Source organism: Megalobrama amblycephala, linkage group LG6 (assembly GCF_018812025.1).
Source record: "Megalobrama amblycephala isolate DHTTF-2021 linkage group LG6, ASM1881202v1, whole genome shotgun sequence".
NCBI lineage: Eukaryota > Metazoa > Chordata > Actinopteri > Cypriniformes > Xenocyprididae > Megalobrama > Megalobrama amblycephala.
In genome coordinates, this window is record NC_063049.1 from 38,208,311 (window position 1) to 38,220,451 (window position 12,141).

Below are 12,141 nucleotides of genomic sequence, written 5' to 3' on the forward strand. Positions count from 1 at the left end.
TTCAAATTAAATGTCTGTGTTGAAAAAATAAAAATAATAATAAATAAATAAATAAAACTAAATGCATTTTAAAAATGACACTTGTTCCACCAAACAAATAAAAGGAATTTATAAAATATTCTTAATATTCCTTTTTTTTCGGGATGAAATCAAAGTCCGTTCTTTGATGAAATACAATAACAGTTCTGCTCATGCAGAAGATGGCGCTAGTAAACTATTCTTTGGCCACTGTGCGTCCTGAGGTAAAAGTGGCTTCGCCCAAACTGTTTATACCAATGAAAACAAGAAACATTCGAAGAAAAATATACGCTAAACAATCACAAGACAGGGAAAATAAATATCAACTGTACCTATCTCACAAACTTAATCTTTTAATACAGCTATTGCAACTGTCTCAAGGTTAGTATTTATGTCTGTCTGCACTGTCTTATTTTATGAATCATATATTAGAAATAATAATTCATTAGAATTTATGTAATCATGTGCTGTAGCCTGTACTACGAGGTGTCTGAGGTAACCTGTTTATGTTTTTCAAAGGCTTTTCAAGTTTGAAAACTACAATCCCAGAACAATTTAAACCAGAATAAAGTCGTATGCTGGCCTAGCTAGCCTCAGTCCCAGGCCAGTCAGGATAGTATGATACCACCTAGGATGACTTGAACATCTGATAGCTTTCCTGAGTAACTAGTGGGCTGCCATAATTTGACTACCATTCTCAAGCTTTGATAGCTATGCTATTGTTACAAGTTTGCTGTTTCAGACATTCCACCCTGCAAAAATTTCCAGGAGATGGCACAACAATTCAGTTAGCAAAGAAACACACCAGTGTTTCCTCTAAGAAAACTTGGCGCAAGTCAACATGCCTGGTAATGATAAAGTTTACCAGACAAAATATCATGCCATTTTGGTGTTGTATGCACTGTAGCATGTATGCAGAAGTTGAGCTACATGATCATTAGGCTAATCGTCACTCTGATAAAATGAATTTTAAAATATATTTCTTTCTCTTTTTTATCCATGTTTGTTTTAATTTAATTTTCCATATAACTATAGAATATAGCTGCAAGCAGCAATTAACGGGGTTCAAACGTATTAAGACCTTTATGCCATCTATCGGGTTAGGGTCTAGGCCGACACAAAAGCATTTAAGATTTATAGGCTTATGGAGATGTCAATTTTCTTAAAGGTGCTCTAAGTGATGTCATGCGTTTTTAGGCCAAAACATTTTTTGTCACATTCAGCAAACATCTCCTCACTATCCGCTAGCTGCCTGTCCCCTGAACACACTGTAAAAAAAAACGCGGTCTCTGTAGTCGCCACAAGCTCCGAAAATGGCAATAAAAACAAACTGGTGCAGCCTGGACCACGAAACATAATAAACATGCTCCAGCCAATAACCGACAAGAATGATTTTAAATGCGCGCTCATGACTGTTTCAGGAAGCACGGAGGGGAGGGGGAGGAGGAGGAGGAGGGAGGGTCTAGCTAGCCTCTGTTTTGTTTGACTACACTTCGAACGTCAACAGGAAGTTACTCCACCCAGGATTACTTAGAGCACCTTTAATGATCCTGTTATGGCTATCCAAATGGTAAAGAGTAAACAGTTTTTGATAATTATTGACCTAAAAAAAATCTAGAGAATTGTACTGCAGTAGTTTTGAGGTTTAGTGAAATACTGAGGAACTTAAGGCAAAGTTATAGAGAATGAGGAGATTCAACATATGCGATGAATATTGTTTATGTGTGATATGTAGCGCCACCCAGTGGCTGATTTCTTTCATACTTCACATAGGCCGCTTGAGTCAAGAGTCAAACAGGCCGACCAAGTTTTGTTTTGATCAGCCTCCGTTAACCTGGTCTAACAGGTTCTCAAATTTCATAGGCCAATGGCAGCCATGTTTTTTGTGAGACGCAAAGGTCCTCAGACATTCATGGCACCTTCGGTCAAGACACTGCATGCCAATTTTCAAATCACTTGGACTAATGATTGCGTAGTTATAGCCATTTTCAAGTTTTTTTCCTGTTATAGCGGCACCAAGTGGACAATCGCTTTACCATCATGGCAACTTGGACAAGGACAGTGCATGCCAATCTTCAAGTCAATCAGACTAACTGTTGTGTAGATGTAGTGGTTTTCATGTTTTTTTCCTATTACAGTGCCACCTAGTGGTCAAACGCTACATTTTTTTTACTGTGACATCGGACTGAGCTTGTACACGTGTGTACCATGTTTGGTGAAAATATTCTGTTGCGAACCTGAATCACCAGTCGAAATTCTTTTGATAACTTTTTGCCATGAGTGTTTCTAGATGTTGCATGTCAAGCTTTGAACAAATTGTACAAATGGCCTATGAGGAGTTCGAAAAAAGTAGATTTTTCAAATAATCGCAAATATTTAAAGAACAATTTGATTGACAGCAGTGGTTCTTGAGGCAAAGTTGTTCAGAATGAGGAGATTCAACATATGATATGAATTTTGTGTCTACTTGTATGTGTGATATGTTGCGTGATATACAGGGTCTAAAACAGGGGTAGGCAAGTTCGGTCCTAGAGAGCCACTGTCCTGCTGAGTTTAGCTCCAACCTTAATCAAACACACCTGAACAAGCTAATCAAGCTCTTCAGGATTACTAAGGCTATAGGCAGCTGAAGGTTTTTTTCAGGGTTGGAGCTAAACTCTGCAGGACAGCGGCTCTCTAGGACCGAACTTGCCTACCCCTGGTCTAAAACATGATTGTGCCACCCAGTGGCCATTTTCTTTCAAACTTCGCACAGACCTCTAGGCCGGGCATTGGTCTCAAACTCAATTCCTGGAGGGCCACAGCTCTGCACAGTTTAGCTCCAAAAAGCTCCAACTCACACCTGCTTGGAAGTTTCTAGTAATCCTGAAGACCTTGATTAGCTGGATCAGGTGTGTTTGATTAGGGTTGGAGCAAAACTGTGCAAAGCTGTGGCTCTCCAGGAATTGAGTTTGAGACAGCTGCTCTAGGGCCATGAGTCAAACCAGGCCACCGAGTTTTGTCCCCATCGGCCTCCGTTAGCCTGGTCTGAGGTGCTCAAAGTTTATAGGCCGATGGCAGCAATGTTTTTCGAGATACACGAATGTCATCATAAATCATCAAGGCAACTCGGACAAAGCCAGTGCATGCCAATTGTCAAGTCAATTGGACTAACAGTTGCGTAGTTATGGCTGTTTTTATGTTTTTGTTCATAGTATAGTGCCACCTAGTGGTAAATCTCCTGATTTTTTTTTTTTTTTGTATGACCACAGAATGAACTCGCACATGGGTATGAAAAGTTTGTGAAAATATCTAATTTCGTTCAAGAGTTGTAAACATTTAGTGAAAGTGGTCCTGCCTACTTCAAACTTTTTGGTGTGGTAACTTTTTGCCAGGAAGGTCTCTAGATGATGTATATCAAGTTTAAGCCTATGAGGAGTTCGAAAAAGTAGATTTTTCAGAAAATTAAAAATGGCGGAAAATACGGAAATGCTGAGATAAACGTTTTGTTCGTATTGAGCCAAGGATTCCAATGATGTAAGACACGTGTGTCTACAACAAATGGTCTAGGACATGCAACGTCAACTGGCGGCCCGCGGGCCAAATCCGGCCCGCCAGAGATTTCCATCCGGCCCCCAGAATAATACTGAATTCAGGAATAGCCTTGTAAGAGGAAAAAGTTTAGGGCTGGTCCGAATACCATTTTTTGATGAACATCGACTATTCGAAGCTTCGGAGAGAGGGGCTGAACATATTTTTCTCTCTAATAAAGGCTGGAATCTGTGTCTGTATATCCGTTTGCATTTTTATTATTTCGAGAACCGTTCATCCAATCGACTTCACAGGGGAGTGCAGTGTCGCATTTGGTGCAATATAGATGGACACGCGAGACGCGACACATTCAGAATTAATAAACTTTTAGTAAACTACAGTTAGAGCAGCGCGAGCGGGAAGCGGCGCACCTCACGCGGGCAGGGCTTATGCTCCGAGAACGGACACTGCACTAGTGATATAAAACGCACACACACAGGTCTGTTAAATTAAGCAATACTTTTAAGGTAGTCTAATAATTTTCTGACTAACAAATTGACACAGAAATTTAAACAAAGAAAAACGAAATTAAGTTAAATTAAAACGAGATTAATTTAGATTGATAATAACGGGTAAAAATGCTAATACATTTTGTCTATTATTCTATTTTCCACAATGTCAAAGCAACAAAACACAAGCTCAGACATGCACAAACTCCGCTGTTCTGCGCTCTAGCCAGAGAACACTCCCGTTGCTGGAACACGCGTCGGTTCTATTTCTAGCATGCACGCGTTTTCTGCGTGGCTCGAGCGCGCCTGAGACGCGTGTCTCAGTGTGCAAACTCCAACCTGTTAAATATGGGAGCCGAAATAAAAACGGACACGCCACGCAGCTGAGTCGCTCACGCAGCCAGTGTGTCGCCGGCCTTATTCAAGGGGAATGAGAACCGTTTTTTATTTTTAATCTAACGAAACAAAAAGCCTTCTGAAAAGTAGCTTGTGCCATAGCCTGCCTTCAGTCAAGAATGACGATAAACGCGTTCTCTCATTGAACATCTTTTATTGTTTCACGTGCTCATTTTTTCACAAATGTCAAAATTTTCCTTGCCTGGGATTTGCGCACAATTGCGTGACAGTGATGGACAGCTTGAAAGCCTCACAAATATGAAGCCTAAAATATCGCTATCGCCCCCTGGTGGCTTGCTGCAGTACAGGTAATATGTAAAAAATAACATAAATTTGGAATTAGAATTAGTATATCAAATAATAACATACAGTATTAGGATACAATTCGAATTTTATTTTATATTACGAGTATCTGGCCCTTACAGAGTCTGCAGTGAAAAATTCTGGCCCTTGGACAAATATAGTTGATGACCCCTGGTCTAGGACTTATGAGCAGTTTCACGTTGTTGATCGCTCTAGCGCTCCCTATTGGCCAATCGGGGTCATACCTTGTCAGGCTCTCCTGAACTATGGGTGCTTCCGATGGGGAACAAAATAGCAAAAATGGTAGGTGGATCCTGTTGCAGAACAAGAAAATCCATGTCCAGGCACTCACATAGTGACGCTCCTAGTGGCGCACCCTGATGAATGTAGCCCTGTCTTACAATAAAGGCTTTTTAGCTTCTAATTATGTGTGCGCCTGGATGTGGATTTTCTTGTTCTGCAATGGGATCCACCTACCATTTTTGACAAACAAACAATATAAGCCCAAATTAGGGTGTGCGAAATCTTGATATTTTGGGGGATTTTTTTTCCCAATAAGGATAATTAGGCAAATAGGCAATATTTTGCTAATTGTGTTTTTGTGCCGGTACCATGGCTGTTTTAGGCCTGCCTAAAACTGCCAGTAGGTGGCAGCCTACTTAGTCTTAATGAGTGAGTGATTCATTAAATCATTAATTCAAATGATTCGTTCAAAACGGTTGATTCATTTAGAAACAAAGCAAATGATTGGCTGCATCCGAAATAGCATACTCTCTTGAGCAGGTACTTATTTTGAATAAGTAATTACTTCAGGACCGCTAAAAAGTATGTTCTATATAGTATGAGTATGTGTAGTAGTATGAATGTAATCCGGATGTACTACAGTTGCCATGCTGTCATTATCATGTTTCCTACCAGTTTCAGTTGCGTCACTTCACTGCCATTCACAAATCCCCTCCCGTGGTCTCATGGGATAGTAAAGTGTCCATCGTATGCACACTTCAAAATCTCTCAGGAAGTAGTAGGTCATCCGGGTACTTTTTTGCCTACTCTTTTGTGAATACGGACATACTTCTTTTATCACATACTGTTTTTTGCCTACTATATAGTAGGGAAGTATGCGATTTCGGATGCAGCCACTATCTTTAGGAATAGGTCATTGAATCATTGACTCAAATAACTGGTTTAAAAAAACAGATTAATTCAAGTACGAAATATTGCAGTATTGCTCTGAGATGCACAGCAGTTCTGCCCCAGCTTTGTTCGGAACTATTTTCGTTGGCTAAACAGAGCAAAAACAGACAATATTGTGTCCAAAATATAACTCACTCAATATTAAATTCTTGTTTGTTTAATTATTGTATAAAATCAATAACACTTTCGCTTATGCGCTGATATTCGGGAAAACTACACTCTTCCTTGTGTGATATTACTTGTTAAAAATATAAAAAACTAAAATTCATAAAGGGATATTTTTGCCTTCGTAAATTGAATTATAGGGGATTTCTAACTGGCTTTTTCATGCAGTGAACGCTTTTGGTCTCTCAAGTTTTTGTATGTCTTTTGCAAAGTGAGTGACATAGGCTACTCGATAATGTCAGCTCGCTTATTGTTAGAAAGATAATTATATTATCGTAGATGTTAAATATCGCACACCCTAGCCCAAGCTATGCTTCAGCTTTATTTTGTGAGTGGATAATGCGAATAAAACCGTTGCAATGCTTAACAAAATAGGTATTTTACAACCAATAAATAAATATGCATATCGCTGTGTATACATTTATATGCATCTTTTGTGCGAGTGTGAATTGACCTTTATAAAAAGAACTTACAGTACATTGCCTACCTATATTTCTTCTATATAAAGCATAATCATTTTATATTTAAAAAAAAAAGAGCATAGAGTAAACACACTCGCAACAAACACACCCTGAAGCAGAGGCATTTTAGTGTTGTCTGAGTCAGAGTTTTGCCACAGTATTGGACATTCACCGTAAATGTCTCTCTTGGCAGTGTGGACAGCATCGGGATGTTTGTTACCAAAGGTATTGCAAAGGTATTTCCAACTTCTTTTTCTTCGAACTTCGCTGTGTTGAAAAAAACATAGCTATAGTGGAAATTCAACGTAAAGCCTAAAGTATGTTTTGGTTTTTACATGTGACACAAATGTCATCACCAGAATAGTATGCTTGTGCACTTTTTACATGCAGGTTGCACATGCACATTGAATTTGTTTTGCACTAATCAGTTGTTCCACAAGGTGGCAAACACTGGCCCGGGTCCTTGTTTCACAGTAGAAAATGAAACTAAAGAGATAGAACAACAACAAAATACCAGAGACTGCAACAACAACATACGTGTGAGAGGGGGTTATGATATAGCCACAACTTTAGTTTAAAACAATAAAAAGACATTTTTATTGGTCATTACTTCTGCAGAAAAATAGCACAGACACTGGACAAAGATGAAACTTTCTAGAGCGCATGTGTCGACCACCTGCATTTGCGCATGCTATCAAAATGTATCCTTTCGAAAGGATAAAATTTCGAATGTATGCATGCGCTAACGTTCGTAAAAAAAATAAAAAAAACTTTGGGATTAAGTTGCTTGATTGCAGTTCACTTAACGGCCACCGGTATTGCTAATACCAAAAGTTCCTGAATTCTATATAGCCCCTTTAAAGCAAGTGGTGCTCAGATTATATTCCCAGTGTAACAATTTATTTTAATCAAGGCACAGTCTCATTGCAAAAATCCTCCATATTTTCTATTCAACTTTTTTCCCCCAAAAATATTCAAGGCAATTTTAGAACAACTTTCTTTTTTTTTTATTTTTTTTTATTAGTATACATTTTAAGGATCATGCTGCACACCACCTGAGGCCTCTGTATGTGTATCACATTTTGAGAATTAATTTAATTAATATACTTAAATAAATGTTTTCGAAAATGTTATTTAACATTGCTTGGTGTGTGGGAAATAATATTTCTTCATCAGTAGTACACAACACTTTGGAGTTTAACAAATAACCAGACAGAGACTTACACGGTACAATGATAAGTTGGAAGTAAGCATTTGCAGTTATGCTGTTTGTCATGCAGTTAAAACTACCTATGGGTCATTTAAACATAAAACTTGTGTAAGTCTATAGGGTGTGAGAGCAAATCTATAAAATGTTATACACTCATAAAATGTTATTTTCATGAAAACAAAGTGTATGTTCTCTTCTTTTTGTGACTGTATGTTCAATCGTTGTAATAGTTTATGAGTCTTTCTGCTTCTCTGACACCTGTGAGGTACGCTCCATGGGTCGTGGTGTAGAATTTCTCATGTGTAGCTTCACCAGCAAACAACACCTGAAGGTGCTTCAAAAACACAGAGAAATATTATCATTTTGTTAATAACTTCATCACTGCTTGATTTTGGGAAATGCAAACTGCTACTTATCTTTTACACTTTACAGTTTACATAAGAATATGCGGATATGAGTAATGTTATTGTTAACTAAAACAAAAGCTATTAAAATTATTTTTGTTTATTGAAATAGTTAAAATAAAATAATTTTAAAACTTTGCCTTGGCAACTAATTGTAAAATATGTTTAAGTACTAAAATCACTAAAATATAAAATGACAAAAAAAAGAAGAAAAGAAAAAAAATAAATAATGAAAAAAATGAAAATATTAATATAAAATTTAATTCAAAATATTAATACAATAATAGTATATAAATAATACTAAAATAACACTTAACATCCATAACTAGTTGTTTTGTAATAATTATTAGTTAAAAACTAAAGAGACATCAAATTCTACTAAATATTCCTTATATTTTGTACTATATATATATATATATATATATATATATATATAAAACCAAAATAATAGAAAACTTATACAAGATATGAAGAGTTACCTTCCTTCCACTGCATTTATCATTAGGGGGAAGAGGCGACGCTAATGCCTTGTGTGCTTCCACTCCATTGACACCATCAGGAATAAATGTATAGGAGCCACGGACGTGAGGATCAGAGCCCCATCTGGTGATCAGGGTCTTTGAGACTTCTGGCACTGACCAGCCTGTGAAAGACCTGAGCAACCTTTAAAAGACATAAACAGAGTTTGTTATATATGAAGAGAGACATGATATTTGACAGAGGAGATATTTGACCACAGTACAATGATCATGTATTTCATCATTATGTTACCATACCTCACACAGATAGCTGCAATTTCACTGTCCTGAAGACTCTCCATATACAGTGCTTCTCTACCTGTGATCCAGCCACAGAGAGCCGTGGGATGACGAGCCACTGTGTCAAAACCGGTGATCTTCTTGAACCACGTCTTTTTCCAGGTTTCTCCTTCAGACAGAGACTCATAAACATCTTTATCTTCAGGCCCCTCTTTCCACACCAGCTGAATCCCGGCACAGTCGTCTGGCCAGAAACTTTTCTCGAAAAACAGGAAAATTTTGTCCACTATCCCAAAGCTAAGATTCTCAATTGCAGATAGCTTTTCTTCTGGTAAGGACGGTTTGAACATGGTTGTCGCTTTGTCTTTGAGAACCCCCAGAGATACGGTGACAATCACATGGTCTGCCTCAAAGCTCTGTCCATTTTCACAGACAACCTTAACAGGATACCTTTGATCTTCACCACTGCCTTTTTTGACCAAGTCCCACTGGATGCTCTTGACCGGTGCATTACACTGGACAGTTCCTGAAGGCAGATCTTTCAGGAGAACATCCAAGACTGCTCGATAGCCACCAGTTCCCAAAGTATTAAAAAACTCTCCATCTAGAGTAGTGTAATTGCTAATCTGGGATGCAGAAACGTCATAGAGACTAGAGCAAGCCTCATCTGTGCATTCGTTCCTCTTGCACCATTCAAAAACTTGCTGGCCATCTTCTGTTGCAGCTAAAGGAGATTCACCAAAGGCATCGTCCAGATAAGCACCTAGAGTTAGTTTTCTGTGCCTGCTCTTGAGTTCATCATCAAAAGCTTTGTCAGTGAGCTTGCTGAAGTACGAAGTCACCTTATCTACAACTGTTGTGGAGACCTGCTTCCCATCTTCTTTGAAAAAGTAATCTTCAGTGGTTACAGAACGGGGCAGGCGCATGCTTTTGCGTGCAGACGGTCCCTCGGATAGCAGGTTCTTCTCTTTAGCAATCTTAAACAGGGGGTTTTCTTTCTGCCCGTGGATCCAGTTAGCTCCAACTTCAATTACATTCTCAGTGAACGGTTTAGTGGTGTGAACTCGACCTCCAACCCTCTCCTTTGCCTCAAGTACCAGGACATCTTCAAATCCTGCCTTCACCAACCTGGCTGCAGCAGCCAAACCTGCAAAACCTGAACCTATCACTACAACTTTGCCATTTTCTTGTCCCAAAGAAGTGCTCATTCTGACTGCTTAGTTGAGCTGTTTAGAGAGAGAAAAGCAGAAAATGTACAAATGTAGCTGAAAGAACAAAAATCAACTCTTGCTCAGCAATAAGTAGGCTAGCAAATAACAAATATGAGTGTAGTGAACGATGGTCTAAAGGAGTTTCCTTTATATAGTGCTTCAACACCTGTAACACCTGTAAAACCTGTAAAACCTGACCTTTGTAATCCATACAATTCACAGTATCATTGTTTACATATAGATCAGGTGGTTATGGGACATCCAATGGCAGAAGAAGGTTCTAATACTATAGGATTCAGCATGACCTCTCATCTCGTTTGCACTTTGGAGGCTGTATGATACTCACACAATTGATTTGCTCAGTAAAACTACAAACACATTCTTGTTTTTATACTGCTGCCTTCATGGTAATGACAGTGTAAAGACAGTGACATTTACTATGTTTTTCAAAGAGAAAATTCAAAATAAATGTCCTTGTACTGAAATAAAAAAATCATTCATTTACAGTGTCCAAATAAAGACCTTAGCAACGCATATCCACTCACAAAAATAGTTTTTTTGATATATTTACAGTAGGGAATTTGCAAAATATCTTCATGGAACATGATCTTTACTTAATATCCTAATGATTTTTGGCATAAAAATAATTTTGACCCATACAATGTATTGTTGGCTATTGCTACAAATATGAATGACACTTCACAACTCCAAAACAATCATCCCAATAAAAACACAGATTGCTGTATTAATTTCTTTAGTGCTAAGCTTTTATGAATGTGGTAATCGTTCCCTTGCTGTGAGCTCGGACAAACACTTCCTCTTTAATGTCCCGCTGGCTGGCAGTAGTGTTTTAGTTAGTATCATACGTTAATAATGCACACAAATAATGCGCGGCTCATAGAGTTTGAACTTGTTGGACTCAAAAATGAAGAAATGCAGTCAGTGCTTATGTCAAGCAGTTCAGTTGGCAATATATTCACATATTCGAGCTTCCCGGATTAGTAACTCGTGAGCTAAACGTTGTTAAAAACACAAATGAAGCTACTTCCAATCATAGTAACCTAGACAACAAGCTACAACAACCCAATTTTCCTCAAATGTGTTTTATAATAAATTGGTCTCTATGAGCAGGCGGCGGAGATACACGCCTGAAGGGACCGTCTGAAAAGTGCAAAACCCAACACTTAGTTTGATAAAAAAAAAATGCATAACGTTTATGATTATTAATTATTAAATAAAATAATATAATAATAACTTCACTGTTATTAGTAAAAATATTAAATAAATTGTAATGCCATCAAATCCAGTAAGCCATTATCATGCAAAAGCTGTTGTATGTAAGCTGTGTACCAACATCATTTGTGTAAAGAAGGCCTTTAAGTGCTACTTGCCAAACTAAGTGTTGTAGTACCTACAACCAGCAGGAGAGCAGTGATGTATGAACTGAATTTGGTGCCAGTACAGTGTGTTACAGTGAAGTTATTGAGTATTTTTCGTAATATAAAATGAGCAAAAGGGTTTCGGGTTTTGCACTTTTCAGACGGTCCCTTCAGGCGTGTATCTCCGCCGCCTGCTCATAGAGACCAATTTATTATAAAACACATTTGAGGAAAATTGGGTTGTTGTAGCTTGTTGTCTAGGCTATTGGAAGTAGCTGCATTTGTGTTTTAACAACGTTTAGCTCACGAGTTATTAATCCGGGAAGCTCGAATCTGTGAATATTACCAACCGAACTGCTTGACATAAGCACTGACTGCATTCATTTTTGAGTCCAACAAGTTCAAACTCAATGAGCCGCGCATTATTTGTGTGCATTATGTATGTTACTAACTAAAACACTACTGCCAGCCAGCGGGACATTAAAGAGGAAGTGTTTGTCCGAGCTCACAGCAAGGGAACGATTATAACTTTGCGAGGGAACGCAAACATCTTTGCGAGGGAACGCAATCTTTGCGAGGGAATGCAAAATATCTTTGCGAGGGAACGCAAAACATCTTTGCGA

General features: G+C 38.2%; 1 protein-coding gene across 1 annotated transcript; it reads right to left on the minus strand.

Moving 5' to 3' along the window:
- Positions 1-7,539: 7,539 nt before the first annotated feature.
- Positions 7,540-10,493, minus strand: LOC125270671 (spermine oxidase-like). Its single transcript, XM_048194536.1, has 3 exons — positions 8,947-10,493; positions 8,650-8,833; positions 7,540-8,100 (listed from the first exon to the last, which is right to left on the minus strand). Exons 1-3 carry the CDS (start codon positions 10,134-10,136, stop codon positions 7,981-7,983), a joined length of 1,494 nt encoding a protein of 497 aa, XP_048050493.1. The 5' UTR covers positions 10,137-10,493; the 3' UTR covers positions 7,540-7,980.
- Positions 10,494-12,141: the final 1,648 nt, after the last annotated feature.